This window comes from Podarcis pityusensis, assembly GCF_964106645.2.
Source record: "Podarcis pityusensis genome assembly, chromosome: 10".
Taxonomy (NCBI): Eukaryota; Metazoa; Chordata; class Lepidosauria; order Squamata; family Lacertidae; genus Podarcis; species Podarcis pityusensis.
The window spans coordinates 66,705,761-66,731,972 of record NC_138035.1 but is presented as its reverse complement, the minus strand read 5'-3'; the positions used below and the strand labels follow the sequence as shown (position 1 = coordinate 66,731,972).

The 26,212-nt window shown below is 43.4% G+C and overlaps 1 protein-coding gene across 7 annotated transcripts in view; it reads left to right on the top strand.

Moving 5' to 3' along the window:
- GRAMD4 (GRAM domain containing 4) overlaps positions 1-26,212 on the top strand; it is a 106,655-nt gene that overhangs the window by 28,189 nt on the left and 52,254 nt on the right. For 6 of the 7 annotated variants that reach the window (XM_081023666.1, XM_081023662.1, XM_081023663.1 and 3 more), the window contains exons 2-3: positions 1,728-1,938; positions 12,700-12,820. In XM_081023666.1, the coding sequence (XP_080879792.1) occupies positions 1,728-1,938; positions 12,700-12,820 (332 nt within the window). Of the gene's footprint in view, positions 1-1,727; positions 1,939-12,504; positions 12,524-12,699; positions 12,821-26,212 lie in introns of those variants that run through there. The other variant, XM_081023668.1, reaches the window with a different exon arrangement.

Sequence of the window (26,212 nt, the reverse complement as noted above, 5' to 3'; positions counted from 1 at the left end):
GCTGCCCAAGTTTCAGTGCTGTCAGTGTTTACCCATTTAGGGCCTTGCCACCACCTTCTCCTTGGCTTCTTCTATTTCTCCTAACCCAGTGCTTCCCAAACTTGTTTTTGGACTACAACTCCCATCTACCCTAGCTCGCAAGACCAGTGGTCAGGGATGATGGGAATTGTAGTCCAACAACAGCTGGAGAACCACGTTTGTCCTAACCCATCCGGATTGCTGAAACAACAACAAAATCACATCTGGCAACAAATGTGCCCCTTTGGTTTCAGATAGCACATGGGTAGACGAATCTAAAAAGCCCAGGACACAAATTTTCATGGCCCTCTAGCATCCATGGTGGCTCATTTACCAGCAGTAATGTATTTAGCTTTAAACTCTGGAAATGTAGATTCGATTCTGATGAAGCTAGGCCTCCTAGAGCAAAATATACACCAGGAGGCTTAATTTGGTCAGAATCGAGAATATACACTTCCAGAGTTAACGCTAAATACATTACTGCCGGCAAATGAGCCACCATACAGATTGTCTCCATTTGGGAACATTTTCACCTATGAGAATGCTGTGGTAATAGGAGTTTGCATATGTGTGTTGGGGAGTGTGGGAATTGCTTCCCAACGTGGGCACAGCAAAAACATTTGCGCAGATCTGTAAATGTGCAAGAGGCACTCCTGATTTGCGTTAATTTCCTTTCTTAACAATTTTAATATAAGAGGTTGCAATGGCTACTGGTGGGGACGCTTCTCACTGTATTTCCCACACATTAACTACAGGTAGTTTCAAGGGGATATTACTGATTCAGTGCATTGCTAATTGTTAACGTTTCACTCTAGGTCATACTGGCTTTGTAATACAGTGGTACCTCAGAAGTCAAACAGAATCCATTCCGGAAGTCCATTTGACTTCCAAAATGTTTGGAAACCAAGGTACGGCTTCCAATTGGCGGCAGGAAGCTCCTGCAACCAATCGGAAACCGTGTTGGATGTTTGTGTTCCAAAGAATGTTCTCCACTGGAACACTCACTTCCGGGTTTGTGGCGTTCAGGAGCCAAAATGTTCGACTCGCAAGGCGTTCGGGATCCAAGGTACGACTCTATTAGGATTCAATATGTATCAGGGTTATTGCTTCCTAAGCTTTCTGGCTTTCTTGCTGTCATTTTTTGGGGGGTGCAATTTAAAAACGATTTGTATTTATATATAGCTTGTTCAAGTCATCAAATAACTCCACATACATTATCCCAGTCAACTTTACCAAGTAGCCCGTAAGGTTGAAATCATTATCTCTGTATTCAAAGTCCCATTATTGAGTTCATTACTGTTGAAATTTGAACCCGGCCTTTCCCAGCTGATTTGCAGAGCTCTGTTTCCTAAATAACAATTTATTTTGTCAACCTCTCTGAAACGTAGAATTGGTAAGGGTTTTGCTCCGCGAGCAAATGACACAAACTTTGTCATGTTCTGTTCCTCAGTGCTGATACTGTCCATCTGGTGGAAATGATTGTTCCACAAAATGCTTTCTCTATTAATAGTCACTTTTTTATTTTAAAAAGGATTTTGAAACGTAAGCTAGAGTGTTTTTTCTTTCTTTCGGAAACGGGATTACTATTTCTGCCGCAAGCGTTCAATGCGTGATTATAAGAGCACTCTGTATAATTATAATGTTTATCATTCGTGTCCCCCGAAAATAATCTTTTACTTGTCTCTCCTGCTCCCCTTTGTGTTTTGCAGGGACTCCAACCGTCATGTTAAGATAAAGCAGAAAGGAGCAGTGCTGAACATGCTAAAGAGGTTAGACAAAATAAGGTTCAGAGGTCACAAGAGAGATGAGTTCCTCGATTTAGCAGAGTCTCCTAATGCTTCCGACACTGAATGTGGAGATGAAATTCCTATGAAAATACCTCGTACGGCAGGCAAAGACAGCGATGAATTGAGAGACCCTGTAAGTATCTGCGCTATTGACATATGTGCCAACTCCCTGGGTGCCCGAGCACCCACAAAATTCCCCATGGAGGGGCCGGGCACCCACAAAATTCTGTGCCAGGGCCATGCACGCTGCATGGCACCCACGGCCCTGGGGCCAAGATGGCACTCCTGCATGAATGAATGAATGAATCTTTATTGCTAAAAGCTATAAGCTGTCACATGGGACGCGGGTGGCGCTGTGGGTTAAACCACAGAGCCTAGGACCTGCTGATCAGAAGGTCGGCGGTTCGAATCCCCGCATGGGGGTGAGCTCCTGTTGCTCAGTCCCTGCTCCTGCCAACCTAGCAGTTCAAAAGCACATGAAAGTGCAAGTAGATAAATAGGTACCGCTCTGGTGGGAAGGTAAACGGCATTGCCAGAAGTGGCTTAGTCATGCTGGCCACATGACCCGGAAGCTGTATGCCGGCTCCCTCGGCCAATAAAGCGAGATGAGTGCTGCAACCCCAGAGTCAGCTATGACTGGACCTAATGGTCAGGGGTCCCTTTACCTTTACCTTTATAAGCTGTCACAATTGGTCACAATCCGTAGGATACAAACAATTGATTTAAGACTGAACAACAAGAACAGCAAAGCGAGCATACAATAATGCAAAAATCACACCTGCATAAGTTAAGTAAGCACTCCACGTCTCACACTCCCCCTTATGATACTTGTCTTGGTGCCTAGCTCTCAACTTACTTGCAGCCAAGGCAAATTTTGCAACCTGCGCAGTAATAAATACATTATTTCTAGCCAGCAAAATAGAGATTTGCTCAACGGCAGTTTGGTTGGAAAGAGAGCAAAGGATGTAATCGAGGAATTTTTGTCTAGGGCTAATGATGTGTGTCTGTGTGTGGTCACTTTCTTATTTTGAAAAACATTTTAAGTGTTTGTAACGCGAAAATTATGCTCTATTTGGTTTTTCTTATTAGTCCCATGCACACTTAATGCTTTAACTGTGGTTTGTTTTCTGGATGGATCATATCTGAACATCTAATTCAGTGATGAGGAACCTGTGGTTTTTCCCATTATTGTTAGATTCCCAGCTCCAATCAGCCCCGGCAACCAGCAGTAATCAGGGAAAAGGAAATTTGTGGCTCAACAGCATCTGGAGGGCCGCAGATCCCCCCCCCCCCATTTAACCCATAGTTAAAAATTAGCCACAAATCAGGATGTGAAATGTTTCAAGAGCTTTTTTGAGTTTTGTCAACCATTGTTCAGTAATACTTCGGGACCAAAGTGGTCCATGGTGAAGGAAGTTTACTTCCCTCTTCTGTCTTCTTGTCTGCAGGGTGAGAAATAACTGTCACTCATGTCTCTGTGTACCTATCCTCTGAGTTTAACTATGATTTTATTAGACATTTGAGATCCTAATCAGAGAAGGGTGTAAATTTCAGGGTTATATCTGAACCAGGCCACTGGGAAGTGGAGTTAAATCTGATCCGTTGTTTTCGTTATTGTCATCATTTTATCATTTGCTGCCTTTCAAAGAGTTAAAACCATGCTCAGGACCTCTTACATAAAAATATCTACACTGGTGCCTTGGTTTAAGAACAGCTTAGTTTATGAACATCTTGGACTAAGAACGCTGCAAACACAGAAGTAGGTGTTTTGGTTTGTGAACTTTGCCTTGGAAGCAGAACATGTTCTGCTTCCTGTTGAGTGTGTTCCGTTTGTAAATTGAGTCCCCTTCTGCTATGGGAAAGCACGCCTTGGGTTAAGAATGCTTTGGTTTAAGAACAGACTTCCAGAATGGATTAAGTTCGGGAACCAAGGTAGCACTATACATAATTACAAACATAACAAAAGTAGTTGTAAACAATAAATAAAACACATTGAAAAGTGCACAACCAAAGATCCTACTAAAGGGATTAATTACAAGACAGGAAGTGGAACATGCAATAAGTTCAATGCAATTCGGCATTTATTTATTTTTTGGAAAAAAAGAAAAGAAAAGTGCACAACCAAATTGAACCATTTCCACATAAATCATAATTAGATCTAAAATAAAAATACAAAAAGTTAGTATCGATTAACAGCAACAACCTCCCCCAACAAAACTCCCAAAAGAACACCCCAGCCCCAAAGTCTGTTCAGCAGCCTCAGCTTTTTGTAGCTGGAGTCAGTCCCAGCAAGGCAGGGAGCAGGTCTTGCAGCCAATATGGTCTTCTGGCTTCTTCCGCAGCACCAGCTTTTGTTTTAGATGCTCCTGCCGGTATCTAATCCCTGGGGCTGGTGTGTTGTGTGTTCAGCTTATACAAACGGCCTGCTACCCATGTGACTACCCATGTGACTACCCGGTAACTAACCCAGTATTTTAAGATGGGCGGGTTGGCATTTTAATTCAGGCAGCGACTGACAGTGTAGGCAGGACGACAGATTGGGAATGAACGGCTATCAATTTGGGTGCTGTTGATCAGAGCCCAACCTAGTTGCCTTTAGCCTTCAAGATTTTGACAACAGCAACTGTGTCATGACCTTATTTGAGGCGGCTTATCCTAGTGGTGCCGTGTAATCCTCTTCTGGAGGAGGAATGAAAAGAGGGGGAAAGAATGACGGAAAGATGGGGAAGAGGAAAAGCCTAGCTTTTGGTTGGTCTAGCTGTGTGCTGCCTACTCCGACTCGCTACCAGGGCTGAATAAAAATCAATGGATTTTTAAAAAAATAAAAAATCATATTTTAAAAATGTGAATAAGATTTTTTTATAATTTAAATTGGATTTTTAAAATAAAATGCTTTTGGAGGAAAAATCTTTCTAAAGATAGTTTTCTATTTAAATTACATTATAGTCCATCAGAAAATAAGGATTTGTTTAAGTTTTTCATGCGTGCTAAAACTCAGTCTTTTTTTAAAAAAACGTTTAACCACATCAGTTAACAAACATGGATATATATGCTATAATGTTATTGTTTTAGTTAAATAAATTGATTAAATTATTATTAAGGAAATGATCACTTTTCTCCTTCCAATAAAGTACAGCAGAAAAGTTGTCCAAATATCAACAGTTAACTTACTAAACCTCGCCATGATTTCATAATTAGCGGTCTCTGTATTTCTAATAGTATAACAAAATCAGTAATATTTGATATAACTGTAAAAACTGCTCTGAAAATTTATTATTCCAAAAACAAAACCTTCATCTGGTTTAAATAAAATCTTACTGACTAGTGATTTAAATCATGATTTAAATTGATTTGACTTAAATCAATTCCACCCTGCTTGCTACAGCTCTTCAAGATCTGACAGGGTCCCCTTTCTCAACACGGATTGATTGATGTACAAAGCCCTCTTCAGCTTGGCACCAGCATAAATGAAAGCTCATCTCCTTTCTTTATATCCCCAACCAAACACTTTGCTCTGCAGGAGAGGGCTCCATTCAGGCGCCATCTTGCCTGAAGTTCCGCTCCAGATGACGGACCTTTAGTGTGTCAGCACCCACCCAATGGAATTGGTCTTCTGTTACAGATCAAGCACGCGCCATCTTCCCTGTCCTTTCGGTGCCTGTCGAAATATTTTCCTCTTTCAACAAGCCATCCCCGTGGAGATTCTTATCCTACTCAAGTATCTGTAATGGATTCGAAATTGCTTTTAAGTGGTTTTAAAGATGCAATTGTTTTAATTTATATACGTTTCTGTTGCATTATGAAATTGCTTTGAGATGCTTCACAGAAAATAATAACCATGATGATGATGATGATGTTCAATGCAGAAAAAGCCACAGTGAGCCAGGACAGCCCTGGAATATACCAAGAGTATATTAAAAACCACCCTGATTGGCCGCAGAGCGCATTTTTGCCACTGAGGAATGAAGTAGATCTTGATCCCCTCCCCCTCTTTCCTTTTTTCTTTCTCCTTCTGTGATGGAACTCCTATTTGGGGACTTCCCTGGCTTTTTTCTGGCCCACGTAGGACCAGTCTGGATAGTTGGCCTTGGTGAAGATTTGACGTTTTCATCCCCAAAAAGTTTTTGATTTGAGTTTCTACTGAAATGAGGCTGCATTTTAATTTTAATGTTGTATTTTAATCTTGTTTTTAAGTTGTATTTTAATCAATTGTTTTTATACCTAGTGTTAGCCGCCCTGAGCCCAGTCATGGCTGGGGAGGGCAGGGTATAAATAAATATTATTATTATTATTATTATTATTATTATTATTATTATTATTATTATTAGATAAGACCTAGGCCAGGCTTGTCCAACTTCCAAGAGACTGCAGTCTACTCCCACTATAAAAAAACTGCCGGTGTTCTACCCACTGGATTGACCAAAGTTGTTGAGCTTTTTTTGGGGGGGGGGGGTCCCACGATCTACCACAGGCAACCCGTGATCTACCAGTAGCTCACAATCTGCCCATTGGCCATCACTGACCTAGGCAATCCCTGGCTGGATTTTCCATAGTTTTCATTATTACTTAAAAGCAACTACAAAGGGTTTATGAATGGGATCAGAGCATACATGCACTGGGAGGTGGCAGATTTAACCTTCCTCCTTGCACCATTTTTCTGACATAAATCTCCCCTTAAGAGTCTGTTTTCTATCTCGGGGCTCAGTACCTGGGGTTGCAGAGGCACTAGAGCTCAGGGAAGTGTTTGCCCTAGGCCTACCTTTCCTATGATCAAACAGGAAGGTTTCTAGGGCAGCTTTCATGTCAAAAATGTTAGGCGATCTGGTTCTGGGTCTTCCAGGTCTCCATTGTTTTGGCCGCAAGTTAATACAGGGAGGCTCCATGCACCCGAGTTTAGACCTCAAACTTCTGCGACTGGCAGCTTCTATAAATTCAGCTCTGTAGAAGGACAGATCTCGAGAAACAGATGTAGTAAAGTGACGGACAAGCGCATGGTAGATTAAAAGGGACCTTGTGTTGAAGGTGGGCCTTAAGTCTGGAATTGCTGGAGGCCGTTGAAGTTCACTAACGCAATCAAGTCATCGACTTGCAACGTGGTGAAAGCAATGAGCAGATACTGGTGGCTGCTGATGGCCCCTTCTCAAGTGTTGTAGACTTGCTTGTTCCAGCCTCTTGAGTTAAAAATAACCTGCTCTGTGCCATGCCACACACACAAAAAAAGAATGGAGTCTAGAGCTGTTATATTGACTCTGCTGCGTGACCTTGACGTGTGAATTAAAACGTGGCTCAAGGCAGCTGAGTCAACCATTTCTGTTCACCTGTAGTGCAAAGGAGCTCCTGAGGGGTTCAAACCAAGTTTGCTTTCCAAATATCGATTGCCCGTCCACTTATAAACTTATAGTCCTAGAGGTTTGATAATCTTATTTTTTCTCCCTGATCATTTAGTATAACCTAGTTCATAGGCTTCCATTCCGTAATTCTGATTTTACGATTGCTTCTGAGAATGGAGGTTCGTTTAGCCACCATGCCTAAGAGCTGCCAATTGACCGGTTTTTTAAGATGGTTTTCCTAATCCTTCTTAACAAGGTGCCTGAGGCAGGTTTCCTCCAGTAGTATGGTTAGTTTCTGCTGTCCCGCAGCTGCTCCTACCTTACTTCTTGGTTATGTCCACAACTTTCTTTTTTCTTTTTCATAATTTTTTTTATTCCGTTTTACAGATAATATCTACATTGAAATATCAATCATAATCTTAAACAAAATCCTTAGACTTTCCTCCCCCCCTTCATGGGTCCCATTGTTAATCTTTTTCATTTGCATCTTATAACTTCTTCCATTTTTCCTTAAAACACTGCTTTTACCATAGTTCTTGTTACATTACAAGTGTTATAACAATCCTGCCAATGTTTTCAGTTGTTTGCAGTGTTCTCCAAGATAACTTATAAATTCCCCCCATTCCTTATTAAAGTTCTTATCTTCCTGGTTTCTGATCCTCCTGATCATTTTCGCCATTTTGGCGTAGTCCATCATCTTCATTAACCCTTCTTCTTTATTGGGACTTTTTCTTCTTTCCATCTCTGGGCTAGAATTATCCGCGCTGCTGTCATGAATAGTCTTTTCTGCTCCTGTGGTATTTCTGCACCTAATAAAAAATGCTTCTGGTTTTTCCACAAACGTTATTTCAAACATTTTTTTTGTTTCATACCGTACTTTTCTGTGTATAAGACGATATATTTTTCTTAAAGAATTACGTTGAAAATTGGGGGTTGTCTTACACACGGGTAGCGCATTGGGGGGACATGGGATTGGTTGCTGCTGCGAGCCGGAGATTGTCAGCGGCTATTGGGCATGTTATTGGCAGCTGCAGCAAAGACTGTTCTTTATTGGTTGTCGCTGCGTCAATTGGGCGGGCGGTTGTTGGCTTCCGCCGGCTTGGGGACAGACGATAGAGCCACTCTGCCATTTGGAGGAGGTGAAGTTGCGGGCTTCATGGCCCCAGCCCCCGCGTGATTGGAGGGAATTTCCGGCCGCGTCACCTACTGGCCAGCCAATCAGCTGGCTCTGGGGGTGTGGCCTGCGTTATTTAAACCAGGAGATGGCCGGGGATCTCCCTCTTTGCCGCCTGCCAGCTGTTCCTGCTTTTCCCACCCTCCCGCCCTATAAGGTTTTCATTCCTTGACCTTGCTATGGACCTTGGTTGGTCACCGTTGAGGGGACTGGTAGGAATTTTCCCACTTGGCAAATTGGCACCAGCCACTTGGTTTTCACCTACCTCGCAGCAAATCGTCACAACTTTCTTGGTATTGGTGGTTAGGCATTGGTATTGCTCTGTAGATGGAAGAGGGGAGGTAGCGCCATCACCTGCCCCGCATATTGAAGGGTAGTCTGATAAAGGATTCTGTGGGGCGTGGCCCTGTCCAAAGCCTGGGGAGGTGAGGGCCTAAGGCACACCCCCAAGCAGTGACCCCTGGGGAGTTCCTAGTTGATGTGCATCAGCAGGACTCCCCCTACTGGTGGTTAACCCTTCCCGGACTTCACGCGGACAGGCTGAAGTCAGATATACAGTGGTACCTCAGGTTAAGTACTTAATTTGTTCCAGAGGTCCGTACTTAACCTGAAACTGTTCTTAACCTGAAGCACCACTTTAGCTAATGGGGCCTTCTGCTGCTGCCGCGCCGCCGGAGCCCGATTTCTGTTCTCATCCTGAAGCAAAGTTCTTAACCTGAAGCACTATTTCTGGGTTAGCAGAGTCTGTAACCTGAAGCGTATGTAACCTGAAGCGTGTGTAACCCGAGGTACCACTGTAGTTGGTTAGGACCAATGCCTAAGCCAATACCGCTCATCACCTGTAACCAATAAAGTTGTGGCCTTATTTAGCCCATTAACCTTAATAATTGTGTCACGTGTCATTATTTCCTCTGGGGGGGGGGCGGATGTCGCCACGCAAGTGGCTTTTCCAATGCATGTGATCAATGTTTGGCAGTCCCCCTAAAAAAGCTCAACAACTATTGACATTGTCCCCCCATTTTCTTAATTTGGAGTCCCCAAAAATAGGGGGCCTGTTATACACAGAAAAATATGGTATATCATTTCCCAAAATGCTTTTACTGCCTCACACGTCCACTACATATGATAAAAGGTGCCTTCCTTCCCTTTACATTTCCAACGTATATTTGTTGCAATTCTATACATTGTCCACAACTTTCACCAGTGTGGATGCATATCATATGACATCCTGTGCCTACTTACCTGGGAGTAAATCCCATTGAACCCAAGGGGGCTGGCTTTTGTGTAGACACGTACAGGAACGCACTGTTGGTGCAATTTCCCCCCCAAGTTGTTGGGATCATTTATAATTCAAATTTTTTTTGTTTCATCTGTTGCTGCATCTAGAAAACACGATACAAAGGGCCATGTTGTTGTTTGCATTACATATGAAATAAAATGTTGATTTCAGGTGCATAACTATGTACATTACATGGATAGAAATAAAGACCCAACTATAAGATGCAAGTTGTTCTCATCGTAGTTAATACATGTTGGAACCTGATCAGGCTACCTGCATTGTATCCAGTTTCATGAGATTATATCTCATTATGCAGTTCTTTCTAGATTACTGTGTAGAGCGCACAGTTTTCTAAAGGTGACTCTTCGACCCTTGCTGCTTTAAACACAGATTCCAGCAAAATAGGAATTTGCGGTTCCGGTTTTTCGGCCAAGTCTGTAGTTACAGCACCATTTTACATGGCCTTGTAAAGAAACTATTAGCCGACCTTGTCTGCTCACAGTTTCGTGTCAACCTTGTAAGACATTAGCATTATTCGCCACAGGTGAGCAGATCAACAGCTGCTTTTAGAAAACTGCTATAATTGGAAGAAAACTATTGTAGTTTATAGTTACTATATGCTTAGGTGATCCAGTTGAAAAGACAATGAGTATGTGAGCATGCTCAGTGTTGCTTGTCGATGGAAAATATTGTAATTGCATTGCGTGTTACAAATTCCTATTCTAATACAGTGGTACCTCAGTTTAAATACTTAATTCGTTCTGGAGGTCTGCACTTAACCTGAAACTGTTCTTAACCTGAAGCACCACTTTAGCTAATGGGGCCTGCTGCTGCCATCGCGCCACTGACACACGATTTCTGTTCTCATCCTGAAGCAAAGTTCTTAACCTGAAGCACTATTTCTGGGTTAGCGGAGTCTGTAACCTGAAGCGTATGTAACCTGAAGCGTATGTAACCCGAGGTACCACTGTATTGGAAAATCGAATACAATTTTTGTGAAGATTAAATGCCAAAGATAGGCACAACCCATTTAGTGTGCACTGACAAAATACATCATGATTAATGCAAAACCTTCTGTGACTGAAGCCTTGCCACTTAGCTCTGGGTTCAGCTTGGCTATATTTAATTGCCATGTGACTTCCCCAGAGGAGCGAGCACATGTTAAGGGAGGTTTACAATATTTTGCAACACAGCTGGTATTTAGCAATAAAAAGCCTGCCTTTTGTAAATATTAGAAAGGAAAAAGTACGCAGGGAAATTCTGGTGACGTCGTCAGAATTTTTGCTTTTTTTGGAAACTTTGCGATGGAACCGAAACATGGATGTGCTTTGAGACGTTGGAGCCAAGATTTTAAGAGAGAAAAGTTTGCATTCTTCCCCCCCCCCCCCCGATTTTTCATGAAAACTCTGATGGATGCAGATGAAACTTTTTCAGGGACTGTGTCATGGCAGAAAACCCTTTTAAAATTGTGGAACAGGCTCTGAGGAGTGGCTCAGAAAGAAGCTATTGTAGTAATACCAGACGGAGAGCTTGCCATGCTATTTAACTACATTTGGTTTAGCATACGTTGGCATAGTTCCACAAGTAATACTGTTTGTCTTGTTCTGGGTCATTAAAGATTGCTGCTCAGATTCGTTCCATGCCCAGTGTATACCTTCCATTCTAGTTGTCAGCAGCAGGGATTTTATAATTTTTGACGCCTGCATTGTCTTGCAGCGCATAATTTACATCTGTCAATTTTGCATGTGACTCTGCCAAAGTTTTCAGAATCTATTATTGAGTGAAGGTGGTGAGCTGATCGTAGCTGCTATCGCACAAACTTGTGTTGGAAAGACAGATTAGAAATTGGCTTGGAGGGGAGCTACATAATTGACTGGCGACAAAATTGGCCCGTGAGCCATTTTAAAATTCCATTGATATCTCACCTTCCTCCCTTCCATGGAACTCAATGGGCAAAGCAATGGGTCTTCTGTCCCCTGACATTTAGTTTCAGCATGTTGTTGCATCGCGTGTCTTCTGGCAATGCCAAGTTAATTGGCCACCCTTTTTGTAAAAAATATTTTATTCTCGCCTTGTTTACTTCCAAGCAATATGTGTTGACGGTGCGCATCCAGAAATGTCATTTGTTGCAGGGCAAACGATAACCAATATACTACTATAAAAGCAGTCCTTAGTGGTACTCTTCATCCTGACATAGTTTGATAATTTTGACCCAGTGATGTCTTTATTAGCTCCCTGCCAACTCATTTCATGCGGTTTAGCAATCCACTTTGTCAAAGATATCTGCACACATACCTTTGGTTTTTGTGTGTATATATATTTTTTCCTTTGTTTACGCTTTATGTAGCTTCTCAGTTCCTTGAAAACAGCTCTCTTTTCTAGGGAGTTAATGCTGTCTGCCTCTTGAACTTTGCACTGCCGCATCTTTCCCACTGTTTATTTTTGCACAGAAGGAATCTGGTTATGTCCAACGCGTGCTAGGTATTTAAACTTGCCAGGTTTTTCTCATATGCTCCGAACATGGGTGCTCCCCTCTATTGTCTGGCTTGCATGAGGACTGCAGTCCCTTCTTTGTTACAGCTCGCTCCATCATATATTAGCATATACATGAGACGGGATTTATGCAGCGTCAGCCAGTGTTCAGCAAATGCTTTAATTTACATGGCTGATAATTGCTTAAATACTTTCTTTGAAGGAGGGGAAAAAAACCCCCAGGTCTATTGACTTGGAATGCCCATAATTTGAAAAGTGCTTTCTACCCAATAGAAAAGAGTTTTGACGGTGATGATTTTTGCTGCAGAACTCAAATGCTTTCCCTTATGGCTCTCAGAGAGCCTGAGCATGCGCAGTGTCCGAAGACGGCTGACTGAAGAGGCACGGTTTCTTTTCTTTAGCTCCTATTGATTTGTTTCAGAGAGCTAATGCTGAATAAGAGGTTTGTCGATCTGCTCTGCACTTTGCTTAAAAAAAAAAATTACAATAATCCGCACCCACGTTTTATGAATTGCTTTGCGTTTTTTTTTCCTTTTGGAGTGTGCAGACAACCCCCTTGAGAGAGGCTGCTTTCTTACCCACCAATGTTTTTGTTCTCTCTGCCTTTCCCCTGTGTAGGCTGGTCCTGGGACCATCAACATGGCTTCGGGAGTCCAGGATTACAACAGAACGGAGTCGGATAGATTAAATGAGATCAAAGGCCATCTGGAAATTGCCTTACTGGAAAAACACTTTCTACGTAAGTACAGAGGAATGTTTTTATGGCATGATAGTGGCCCATGTAGCAATGATCTGGTGCATGGCCAGGAAGGGGGGGTGGGGGCGAAGGACTGTAGGAAACGTAGATTTTAAAATGTTGGCTCATCTTATGACAAACTGTTAATGTAAAAGAACCACTCGGCGTGAATTCACTCGTTTCGATAGCTGCAAACTCTTTCAAAGTTCAGATTTATAAATGTGGAGCGACGAGGTGTTTAGGAATCGGCTAATTGTGGAGAGGGAGTGATGAAATGTCTTATCTAGGCAAAGGATGATGGCAAACACTAGCTTATTTTCAGCAAGTCAGGCGCTGTGCGGCTTGGAAGCTTCTAACTATTGATGGAGAGATGGAGGTGTGCTTTGCAGGGAGGGAAAAGAACGATTTCCATTTCAGATGGAATCCTCAGTGTGGTTCTTTTCGGGACAGCAAGGTTTTTCTATCAAGTCCTATAAACAGAGCCGCTGCCTGCTTTCAAATTCTATTGTGTGTGCATGTGCACATACTGAATTTCTACTCTGTCCCCTTTCCTTTCCTGCTACCTGCATCCACTCCAAAGAGTCAGGGGACCTTCCCAGTGCAGATTTTGGTGACATGGGATCTTGCAGGAGGGGCGGGGAAGAATAGAAACTCCTTTGTATGAATGGAAGATGGCAGTGTTAGGACACAGCCCTCTGCTTGGAGTATGTAAGCTGGATAACTACAATGCAAAACTGTTTATAAAGTGGTCAAACTGCTTCAGTTATATTACGGTAACTAAAACCAAAGTATTTTGGTTACAATCAGAAGTTACATTGGTATATATGTTCAGAATAAGCAGGCAGTAGAACTGTGACAGATGTGAACAGATGTTTCTGTTGTTGTTGTTATCCTGCTGGGAGCACCCCAGAGTGGCTGGGGAAACCCAGCCAGATGGGCGGGCTAATAATAATAATAATAATAATAATAATCTGTTCTCCCCAGTGTTAAAGACAGATGGGTATTGTGGGTGCTACTGTAGGTTTGAATTAATCAAGTAACATCTAAAAAATAGTTGCTCACCATTAGTTGTCTGATTGTGGAAACTGAAAACGGATACAGCTTTACACGCATGAGCAGAAAGGAGCTGCTATGACCCAGAATTTAGTTTGACTTTCCTAAAATGTTAGCTTGATGTCATTGGATCATAGTTTAAAAACAAACTGGCCATATTCAAAAGAAGGAAACGTCAACCACGGTTTCTGAAGGCTGATTTTTTTTAACCAACCAGAGTTCGTTTTAAAACATGATCCATGGCCCAGGTAGAAGGTAAAACTAAACTCCGCCATAGTCCTCCTCCTTGCCAAAGGGTGCGGGGGAGAAGGGAAAATGCATGAGCCGTAGGACTACTTCCTGATGGTGCATGTAACACTAAACCATGGTTTGGCTTTACACGTCTATGTAGCCATTGTTCAGCTCATTCTGAGCAAGACACAATTAAGGTGAAACGCAGCGACTATACATAAAAATAGATCCTCTGAGGGCTTGTTTACATGGGTAGGAGTACTAGGCAAGTTTTCTTTTTTTAACTGCCTCGGTTCAAGCCAAAGAAACAACCCACGGGCTCAGCATATCAAGGCAAATGCGAGGAAGCATCTCCAATTTCTGGCGACAGAAAGCTAGCGCCTTCTTACATCAGCCTGTTCTGAATAGGGGAGACAAATTTCGATACTGAGCGATTAGAAGGAGAGCTTCCTTTCTGCTTGCCAGTCAATCAGGAAATATTGGTTGGGGTGGGGCCCCTTCCCTAGAAGCATGGAGTGCTGTTTGTTGCAAGGCAAGATGATGATGATTCTGGTGACCTCGAGGCTTGTGGCACTCTCTTCTCTGCTTAATAAACACAATCCTGGCACATGGCTAGGGCGGCGAGAGTCGCCTGTCAGGTGTGGGAACATGCCAGGGGGGGTGAAAAGGTGCTTCCCCCACCCTCTTGTGCACACATTGGGTGGCAACAGTTTGCACAGTGACTAAGCACGAGGTGAGGAGCAATTTGTTTTTGTTTTTTTTAAATGATATTTATTGAGAATTTTAAGGTTACAAAGAAAAAAGAAGGAAAAAACAAGAGAAAGAGAAAAAGAAAAAGAAAGAAAAAGGTAGATAAAAGTAACAGTTAAACAATACAAATCAGTAAAAACCAAAGTCAAAAAGAAAAAACAAAACACACAATACATCAAAATCAAAAAGCAAAAATAAACAAAAAATTTAAGAACAAATCCAATATTCCCAGATCCTTAACTGTCATTAACTTATTTCATCGACCTCCTCACACCTCAAATTGAGGAGCAATTTGAAGAGGGTGTTTCTGATTTAACCCTGCTCGCTTTTGCTCCATGGTGCAGGATGAGCTTTTATGTGTGTGTGAATAATGCTGCTTTGTTTCCTTTGGTTTCTGTTTTAAGTGTGTGTGTGTGTGTGTGTGTGTTTTACAATTGCAGGCCGCTTGGAGGCATGCTATGCAGCAAGCAACTAATAAAACTACAGCAGCAACAACAACAACAATAATAATAATAATAATAATAATAATAATAATAATAAAAACCCTCTGGCTTGTCCCTTCTGGTCCTGAAACCTAAGGCAGTTATGATCTGGCTCCAATCCAGCAGAGAGCATGGAGTTTAGCAGGAGTGGCACACATATGGCTCTTCATAGAATGACAAAATCCCACCGATTGCTGACTTGGCAAGGGGAGAGGAGCAGGGAAATTGAATCTGACCCCCATTTTAGGATTCGTAAGATTCCAGCTCTTTAAGTGCTAGAGAACCACAGAAAGCTTCCTTATACAGAGTCAGACCATTGTTCCACCCAGTTTAGGATTGAGTTTCCCAAACTTGGGTCTCCAGCTGTTTTTTGGACTACAACGCCCATCATCCCTTGCTAGCAGGACCAGTAGTCAGGGCTGATGGGAACTGTAGTCCAAAAACAACTGGAGAGCCAAGTTTTGGAAACTCTGCTCTACACTGGTTGGCAGCGACCCCCTTAACTTTGAGTCAGGGTTGCTGGTCGCTGCCAGGAGATTTCGGGGTTTGGACATGTGGCCATCTGCATGTATATGAGATCCTCTCCCACTGAGTTTCAGCCCTTTACCTACCTGGGGATTTGCATGTTCCAGTCTGCCAGCTGAACCATGCAAATTTTGCACACATGCTTCCTAATCCAACAGGATTTTGCATGCTGCCTCTAGCCAGGCTGGAAAGTTTCTACCTGTATCACATGGGCTTAGTTCAAACAAGTCTTTGTATTGTGCCTTCTGTCTCCTGCTGCCCTAGTGGCCTTGAGCTGAAGGCCTGCTTTTTCTTCCTTTTCAGCGGATAAACAAGCCAAAGCGTAGCTTGACAGTGTTGGTTTAGACTTGTGTGTGCTTTGAATTTTGTCACCTCGCTCGAAGTGATTCGCTTGGCCTTGAATTAGAGCTCTTGTAATTGTAATACAGTGGTACCTCGGGTTACAGACGCTTCAGGTTACAGACACTTCAGGTTACAGACGCTTCAGGTTACAGACTCCGCTAACCCAGAAATAGTACCTCGGGTTAAGAACTTTGCTTCAGGATGAGAGCAGAAATGGTGCAGAGGCGGCGCGGCAGCAGTGGGAGGCCCCATTAGCTAAAGTGGTATCTCAGGTTAAGAACAGTTTCAGGTTAAGAACGGACCTCCAGAACGAATTATGTTCTTAACCCGAGGTACCACTGTACTTTGCAAGGAGGAGAGTTTTTCACACCTCGTAAGCAGAGGCATTTCTCGACAGCTGCTGGCCTGTGGATTTGTAGAGGCCTGTGGTGCCGAAGGAAAATCTAACCTCTGTGTTTCCTTAACCAGTGTTTGAAATTAGCCAAGCGCCAGGTGCGTTTCCCACCAAGTAAAGATGTCTGGGTGCCAAGGTGGCGCCTGTCATCACCACCTGGAAGCGCATGCCTGGGATCATTGGATATGGACTGTTTCCACACATTAATACCCCATACTGTAGAATTCCATCAGTGGTATTTTATCTGCACAATTGGATTGAATTTATGGAACCAAATTGCTTTTTCTGTGCAGCCTGAGCAGGAACAGACACCCTTCAGAAAAAGAGGTTGGAATAAACCAATATAGTATGTGAACTGTCCCTGGATCAAAGTGACCTTTCTTCTTTAAGTTCTCACCGTTCTTCGCCTGAGGCGCAGGTCAATTCTGTGTCCAGGGCAGCTGTCTACCAGCTCCATCTGGTATGCAGGCTGAGACCCTACCTGCCTGTCGACTGTCTCGACAGAGTGGTGCATGCTCTGGTTGTCTCCTGCTTGGACTACTGCAATGTGCTCTGTGTGGGGCTACCTTTGAAGGTGACTCAGAAACTACAACTAATCCAGAATGCGGCAGCTAGACTGGTGACTGGGAGCGGCCACCGAGACCACATAACACCGGTCTTGAAAGACCTACACTGGCTCCCAGTATGTTTCTGAGCACAATTCAAAGTGTTGGCGCTGACCTTTAAAGCCCTAAACGGCCTCGGTCCAGTATACCTGAAGGAGCTTCTCCACCTCCATCATTCTGCCCAGACACTGAGGTCCAGCTCCGAGGGCCTTCTGCCGGTTCCCTTACTGCGAGATATGAGGTTACAGGGTACCAAGCAGAGGGCCTTCTCGGTGGTGGCGCCCACCATGTGGAACGCCCTCCCATCAGATGTCAAGGAAATAAACAACTATCTGACTTTTAGAAGACATCTGAAGGCAGCCCTGTTTAGGGAAGTTTTTAAGGTTTGAAGTTTTATTCTGTTTTTAGTGTTCCGTTGGGAGCCGCCCAGAGTGGCTGGGAAAACCCAACCAGATGGGCGTTGTATAAATAACAAAATTCTTACTAATATTATTAAGTGAGAATCAAATCCCAATCAGTCTATTGTTTGAAAAATAAGACTTTAGAGCCCCCCAAATAGCAACTGGATGTTTCGTTTCGGTGACTGTGACCTTAGTTTAAGGAACCTAGCCTATATTTCTGAGTTTTCTAGTCCTGCGCAAGGCTACGACGTGATTCAGAAGCCTATAAATGATGTGCTTTGGGTCTGCCCCATTCCTTTCTGAGCCAGTAAATAGTGTGTATCTGCAGTTGTCTGCCTCTTGCTCTTCCCTGGACCTTTGGTGCTAGGCTAATGCTGTAACAAATGCCCGACAGATACCATCAGACCACCTACGGGTCTAGATACCTGATCCATGCATGACCTAGTAATATATACAGTTGTTGAAGACAGCTTGACACAGCACTTTATCCGCCGCCGCCGCCGTGTTAAAATAGCATTCTCGAAAAATCGTAGGCACCCTGCCTAAAGCCTTCTTAACAGAGAGGAGAAAAAGAGAGGCGATTCGCCTGCCTCGGGTATATTTGTTTTCCTTTTCTCCCGTTAGAGCTTCAGTTGCCTGCTCACACTCACCCTTCTGCTTCCGGGTTGTCACTTTTCACTAGCAACCCTCACTTATCGTCAGCCCAAGTTCTGAGATTTGGCAACCTGTAGCCGTTCAAGTCCATTACTTCAGTTGTGGAACCAAAAGGGAAGCGAGCTAGAAAACAGAAGTAATTAGGATGCTAACAAAACACTATGCTTGAGACTGCAGCAAGGAGGGAAATTTCCCCCTGTTTCATGGTATAGTACCTACTTTATAATTTTATTTATAAGAGTGTTTCAAAACTGCTGCCTCGTGTTTTTTTAAAAATGCCTATATTAAGGAACGTAAGAGATTATCTTCGACAGAAAAATGCTTTGTAGGATAATATAATCCAGCAAATTGGAAGTTTTTGTTTTGCATGTGTTTAAAGCTGTTGAGAAGTCTTGGAAATGTTTAGTCGAAAAGAATGTGTGAAGGACTGTGTTGAGGGAGTCATGTGTGCTAATATTTCTCAGCCAGCATTAAAAACGAAAACAAAGAAAGCCTGTTAGTGCATTATTGGGGGGGGGGGGGCAGGATTTGGTTAGTCTGGTTTTTGAGTATTTTCATGATAAAGAGGAAGTAAACAGCAAGGTCATAAGACATGACTTCAGTGTGTTACAGTGGTGCCTCGCAAGACGAAAAACTCGCTAGACGAAAGGGTTTTGCGGTTTTTGAGCTGCTTCGCAAGACGAATTTCCCTATGGGCTTGCTTCGCAAGACGAAAACGTCTTGCAAGTTTGTTTCCTTTTTCTTAACACCGTTAATACAGTTGCGACTTGACTTCGAGGAGCAACTCATAGAACGCGGTGTGGTAGCCTTTTTTGAGGTTTTTGGTGATTTTTGAAGCTTTTCCAAAACTTTTCCGACACCGTGCTTCGCAAGACGAAAAATTCGCTAGATGAAAAAACTCGCGGAATGAATTAATTTCGTCTTGCGAGGCACCACTGTACTTTGAAGAGTTATGAGCCTCTTTTCAAAATTGGAAACTTGTATTGCCACCTAAAAATGAGGTTGCATTTTGGGGGGAAATGCAACTAAATGTGGAAGATGGAAAATGCATTTGTATCTATGCAAATTCACCCTTAGGGCTTTTTTCTCTGAATATTTTTTCTGTCTTCTTCTTCTTCTTCATCATCATCATCATCATCATCATCATCATCCTACGTTTTCCCCAGGTGGCTTATAGATAAAATACACAGATAAAATAGAAAACACTACACCCTATGCAATCCTCTTTTGCATCGCTTTGCCATTTTGGCTGCACAAGAATTCACTCTTGAGAATGAGTTTGCGGCGTATGATTTTGCCTCTGGTGCTAATAGAAAACTGGAAGCCTTTAATGTTCAGAGAGAAAGACTGAGAGCTTTGTAGATCAAAGGACATACCAGCAGTCCTGGAACGGGCCAAATTTAGTCACCTCGCAGAAACATTTCTTGCATTAGAGCTGGGCTGGGGAATCTTTTTCTGTCCGAAGGCCGTGTTCCTCTCTGTGCAATCTTTCAAGGGCCGCATGGCAGCGGTGGATGGGGCCAGAGACAAAACTGGGCGGAGCAATGGATGTGAACGCTACCTTTGGTAGAATCGTAGCGTTGGACGGGGCCACGAGGGTCATCCAGTCCAGCCCCCTTCATTCAGGGATCTTTTGCGTATCGTGAGTCTCGAACCCACAGCCCTGCAATTAAGAATCTCATGCTGTACCAAGTGAGCTGCTTCTCACCTTTGTACAGTAAGGCTGGTTTCTGCAGACACTCACACTGTCTCGCCTCCCTCCAGACAAGCGAGAGGGACCACTGAAGTCCAAGGACACATTGCAGTCAGGGGCAAGAATCGGGACTGGTGAGGAGCGTGGTCTGGGGAGAGTTTTGGGGGCCAGATTTGCGGGGTCTGAAGGGTCGCATTGGGCCCTGGGCCTGAGGCTCCCCACCTATGTATTAAAGTGAGGGTCAGGACCATTCATTTCCCACTGGTTCCCAGAATTAAATCAGCATCATTTTCATTCTGCATGTGTTCTTTCTTTGAGTTGCACAGCCCATTAAGGATCCGAAACAGACATGCATTCTTCTTCTATTATTCCCCTTCAGAGTCCATCTAGTACAGTGGACGCTCGGGTTGCGAATGTGATCCGTGCGCAGAGTGCAATTTAGCACTTCTGCGCATGCGTGATCGCCGAAACCCGGAAGTAACCCGTTCCAATACTTCCGGGTTTTGGCGGTCTGCAACCCGAAAAAATGCAACCTGAAGCAGCTGTAACCCGAGGTATGACTGTACTGAATGGGGCTGGGCGATAGCTGGTTTTCACTATCATGATATATCCCCAGCTAAGCATCATGTTATATCATGATGTCTGAAATGAGGATGGATCGTTGTAGAGGCATCTACTGGCTTCACGGTTTCCCCCACATCGTGATTTTTGCCGGCGCCTGCTCTCATGATTCGCTGCCCCCGCAGGGGGGGCGGGAGAACTGAGACGGCGAAGTTAACCGGGGCTGTAGGAATCAAGAGAGAAGCATTGGCTGACTTCATGGTTTCCCCCGCATTGTGATTTTTGCCTAGCACACATCATGATTCACAATCTATTGCCAGGTCAAAAATAGTCAAACCGACCAGCTCTAACATATAGAATAAGAAAACAAGAAGAGAACAAGAAGAACATTTGTTTAAGGGAGATTGGAAAAATGTTTATTGATTATATGAGGGAAAATTGTGTACCTTTGAAAACATTGGCAGCATTAAGATAAATTCAGCAGTGTAAATAAATTTTGATGGAAGTGACAATGGAATACTGAATGGTTTAGTTTACAGTCATACCTCGTGCTGCGTTAGGTTCATGTTGCGTCTTTTTGGCTTGCGAATGCGGCAAACCTGGAAGTGTACACTTCCGGGTTTCGCCGCGCTCGCAGAAGTGTTCTCTGTGCTTTGGGCATGCGCAGAAGCGCTCTATTGCGCTCTGCGCTTGCGCAGAAGCGCTGCTCTAGTTGCGGACTTTTCAGGGTGCGAACGGCACACGGAACAGATCGTGTCCGCAACTAGAGGTACCACTGTATATAAAACATGCTGGGATTTATGCAGTGCAAAATGAACTATGGAAAGCGAAGGAGTCATTGATATTTTAAGGTTGTCTAAATGAATATTCTAAATTGTAAAACTTTTTTTTAAATAAAAGTTAGAGAGAGAGAGAGTGTGTCAAACCGATATCACCATATATGGACTTCAAACTGGTTTTGGATGATATATTGCCCAGCCCTAGTACTGAAGATGCTGTGTTAGTGGTTGCAAAATTAGCACCACAAGGGGAAATGTGGAGGGTTGTTCCGATATCCTCTTCCTTTTACACCTTTCCCACCTTGAGTCAGAGTGGGCTGGATGTTCTGCCTGCCTACTTCAGCCGCAAAAACAGACCGAAAGCTTTGCCATCAGCTCCACCCGGGTGCCAGACACCTGCAAGTCAGAACCTCTGTTGGGGGCTGCCTTGCAGAAATCCACTTTGTGGTTCTGCAAAAAGCATTTGCTTAGAACAGAAGCTCCATAAAACGTGGGTCTCTTCTGTTGCTGCAGTTTTAAGAGAAGCTTGCTGTATGTCCCCACTAAGTCATTGTGAAGCAGGAAAAGCTCTCCTGATTCTGCCCTTAATAAACTATTTTTAAAAACCCAAGAATCTTGAAAGGAGACGTTTCACCGGGATGAATAATTGCAACTGTCAAGTGGTGTTATTAGCAATGGTAAAATGCGAGTTAGGGCGCTGTGCACCCTTTCAAACAGTTCTCTGTTAAAATAAACAAAATCTCATGTTGCATTGAGACGAACAATGCAATTAGCTGCTTGTTGAAACATCCAGTGCAAAACACTCCCATGTGGATTTCTGAGCATCACAGGCAGAACAGCCTGCCTTTATTTTGCACGAGAGAAAGGACACAATGCTAACAAGGCCTTGCTGTTGTGTTCACCAGTCACTTTTCCCAGTTACAGTGAGCTTTTCTGATGACTGAGCTATAAAAACTGGTCCCAGCCCCCAGCAGAAGTCGTTTCTCGCGTACTCAAGCCTAGATTGATAAAATTTTCACTCCTCTTTGGGAACAGCACATCTTGGTTTTTTCAGAGGTTAGCCAGTCATCGCGAACTCTGTTAAACCCTTAACAGATGAGGGATTTGTGCGACATCTCTAGTGTATAAAAGATGCCAGACTTGCTGAAGTTCTGGGATAGATCTGTCATCGTTCCTGTAATAGCCCATGAGTAAAATAGTATCAGTGAAACACCTTGTGAGTAAAATAAAAAATAAAAGCAATGCTTGGTGGTTTGTAAGCACGGGAATTTGAATAGCTTCTATCAGCTCCGTCTGAATTCTATCACGACACCTTATTTGTGGCATGACCAGTTTGGTTTTTAGGACTGTGATCAGGAGGGGTCCTGTAATCCTGTATAATTTTGCAAATTAACAGCAAAAGCCAATAAGCCTTCCTCAACATTTCTCAATACTGGAGAGAATAAGGCAGCGCTTACCTTGTGTGTAGCTACTTCATATAAATGTGCGCAGTTTGGGAATGTGGTCTGTAAATTGCTGCATCGTTCACCAAGGGAACAGTGCTAAATTTGGGGGGGCTGGCGTAATTTAAGGGCAGATGGGGCTCGTCAACCTGGAAAGGTAGCCCATCAAGCTAAAGAAAAGCTCTGCTCCTAAACCTCTCCTGCCTTGCAGGGCATCTTCAGGGGAAGAAGAGGCCAAGAAGTAAACCAGGCACCCCCAACCTGCGGCCCTCCAGATGTTTTGACCTACAACTCCCATGATCCCTAGCTAACAGGACCAGTGGTCAGGGATGATGGGAACTGTAGTCCAAAACATCTGGAGGGCCAAAGGTTGGGGATGCCTGGAGTAAACCCTACACAAATCCAGATTGGAGTCCCTAAGTGTGAGGAGCAGTTGCGTAACAGCCCTCAGCAACTCAGCATTTTGGCTAATCTACTTTTTGTACATATAAACACACACGGAGCACTGCAACATGGCTCCCTCTCTCTCTAGCATCAGGCAGCAAAGAGAAAAAAGAACAAAGGACAATCGTCCCACTTCACGGAACACAGTAACACAAACCTCCTGTCTCTGTCACATCCCACTCCATGGAGTCAAAACATATACCGTCATGTGATAGACAACAATCCCATGACTGCAATCATGGAGCAGGAATTCTAACACTAAGACGGTTGGATGGCGCCCTGTATGGCTCCTTCGACAACGCCTGCAACCAAGCTGGTGCCAAACGTATCACTCTGCTTTCCTTTGGACCCCATGAATAAGCTCAGTTTGTGTGCTTTGTTTTACAGTTTGGCATTTCTTCTAAACTAGAGAGCTTGTTTCCATTGGCAGGGGAAAGAGAGCTAAACCCCGCAGAGAACCTGTTGATCATAAGTATCTCGCAGGCAGGAGGGGGCCAAATATCCACATATCTCTAGATATTAGATATTATCTAATATCTAATGACATCCCCAGAGACAATAAAAATGTATTCCTCTATGCAACAGCAGCAGCCAGGATATTGATTGCAAGGAATTGGAAGGGGGAGAAAATCCCATCAGTATTAGAATGGCAAAATAAACCCTGTGAGTTTGTAGAAATGGCAAAATTGACGGCAATTATTAGAGGCCACTCAAATCAGAGAATAATTAAAGAGTGGAATGGAGTGAAGGAATACATAAAAAATATGGTTCCGGAATCAAAATATGAATAAATAATGTGCAAAGCATGCAGGGCTAAGTAAGAAAATAACAACAGAATTAATTGAACGAGTATTAAATTATAACAACACAACAAGATGGAAGAAGTAAAAAATTGAGATCACACATGGGTGAAGGGGGAGGGGGGTATATGGGAATTATAATATCATTTATAATATAAATTTTCTAATCGTGTTGTATTTATATACAGCAAAGGGAAGTTTAGAGTAATTAGGTATATTTTAATTCAGGTAATTTATGTAATAGGCTCATGTTAGAAAACGAATATGAATTCTGAATTTGGTGTTTGTAATTCTCTTTGGTTTTGGAATAATAAAGAAATTTGGAGGGGGGAAAATCCACATATCTCAGCACCTTGCATTTTCTTAAGTGTTTGAGCCTTCCCGTGAAAGAGGGAAATTGGCAATTCGTCTTGCCCTTTGTCCCTGCCCCCAAAGTCCACGTGATAAATGCAAGATTGCCACCCAGGCAGCCCTCCCGTAGCTACAAAACCCAGTTCAAACTCCATTTCAGGTCTTGGCTTTCAGGAGACTGTGGTTAACGTTGGCACTGATGATTTGGCAACTGCAGTTGAGGGAGGAGAACGGCAGTTAGCGGGGAGTCTGCCCATATAAACATTTTAGTGCTTTTCCACCTGTCCGTTTGCAGGCGAGCAGAATGACATGGGAAAGGCTCTGCGTTGGGAGCCTTGGATCGTTTCCGTTTGCCGTGACACTTTCGCTCCTGCTGTTTTTTTGTATGTGGTGGTCGTAATCCGTGTTATTCCTGGAGTGTGAAGAGGCAGCCTGCCAAAAAAAGCCGCCGCTTTAAGTGGGATTGCCATTTGCATATGTTATAAGTGCAGCAGCTGGGACAGGTTGCTGAAGAAATTTGTACTCTGACCTTCGGTGCGAAGATTGTAGGACAAGGGACATCGGTGTCTCCTGAGAGATATGGGAAAGGCCACATCTTTCTGTGTCATTTTGGAGAGTCTGATCTGTTAGGGGGTCTTCGGTTAGCTCCAATTTGATCTTCTTGGGGAAATGCCCCGGTGCTGAAAGTGTAGTTCTCGCTGCCATCTTTCTACAGGACATTCTCAGTGGCTGCACTTTCATTGAGTTTCCTGCCTAAGAAGGCCTGCTAAGCAATCTCTAGCATTAGTGTTTTTTTTAAGATCTCTAACTAAAATGTAAATAATATCAATAATAATATTACCAAAATGTTGCCTTTTTATTACTAAAAAAACTTAGTCATGTTAATATTAGTTAAACAATATTCCTTTATGCATTTATGCTGATTTTTACTGTAGGTTATGTGTGTATGTGTATATATGTATATATACACACACACACACACATGTATATATGTATATATATGTATATGTATACACACACACACACACATATATGTATATATACAAACATATGGTAAAGGACCCCTGACAGTTAAGTCCAGTTGCAAACGACTCTGGGGTTGCGGCTCTCCTCTCGCTTTACTGGCCGAGGGAGCCGACATTTGTCCGCAGACAGTTTTTCCAGGTCATGTGGCCAGCCGCTTCTGGCGAAACCAGAGCAGTGCACGAAAACGCCTGTTTACCTTCCCGCCGGAGCGGTACCTATTTATCTACTTGCACTTTGACGTGCTTTCAAACTGCTAGGTTGGCAGGAGCTGGGACCGAACAATGGGAGCTCACCCCGTCTCGGGGATCTGAACCGCTGACCTTCCGATCGGCAAGCCCTAGGCTCTCTGGTTTAACCCACAGCGCAACCTGCGTCACACACACACACACACACACACACACACACAGAGTGGTACCTCGGCTTACAAACACTTTGGGTTACAGACTCCGCTAACCTGGAAGTAGTACCTTGGGTTAAGAACTTTACCTCAGGATGAGAACAGAAATTGCGCGATGGCGGCAGTGGGAGGCCCCATTAGCGAAAGTGCGCTTCAAGTTAAGAACGGTTTTAAGTTAAGACAGACACACACACTCACTATGTGAACTGCCACAAGGTCTCCTTTTAAGCCAAAAGGAGGGGATGTATCATCCCACAAACGAATAAATAGCATAACCTTCATAAATTTTCCACCTTCCTTCGGCATACAAATCTGATCTCCCCACCGCAACCCTTGGTTAAGCACGTTTTTTCAGTCCTGTCCAATTACATTTTATTTGTTCAAAGCTCCCTTTGTCTCAGCTGACTCCTGGATGGCTTTGCTAACATCTACTGTGCTGCTCTCCAATGGATTGGTTAAACAGGC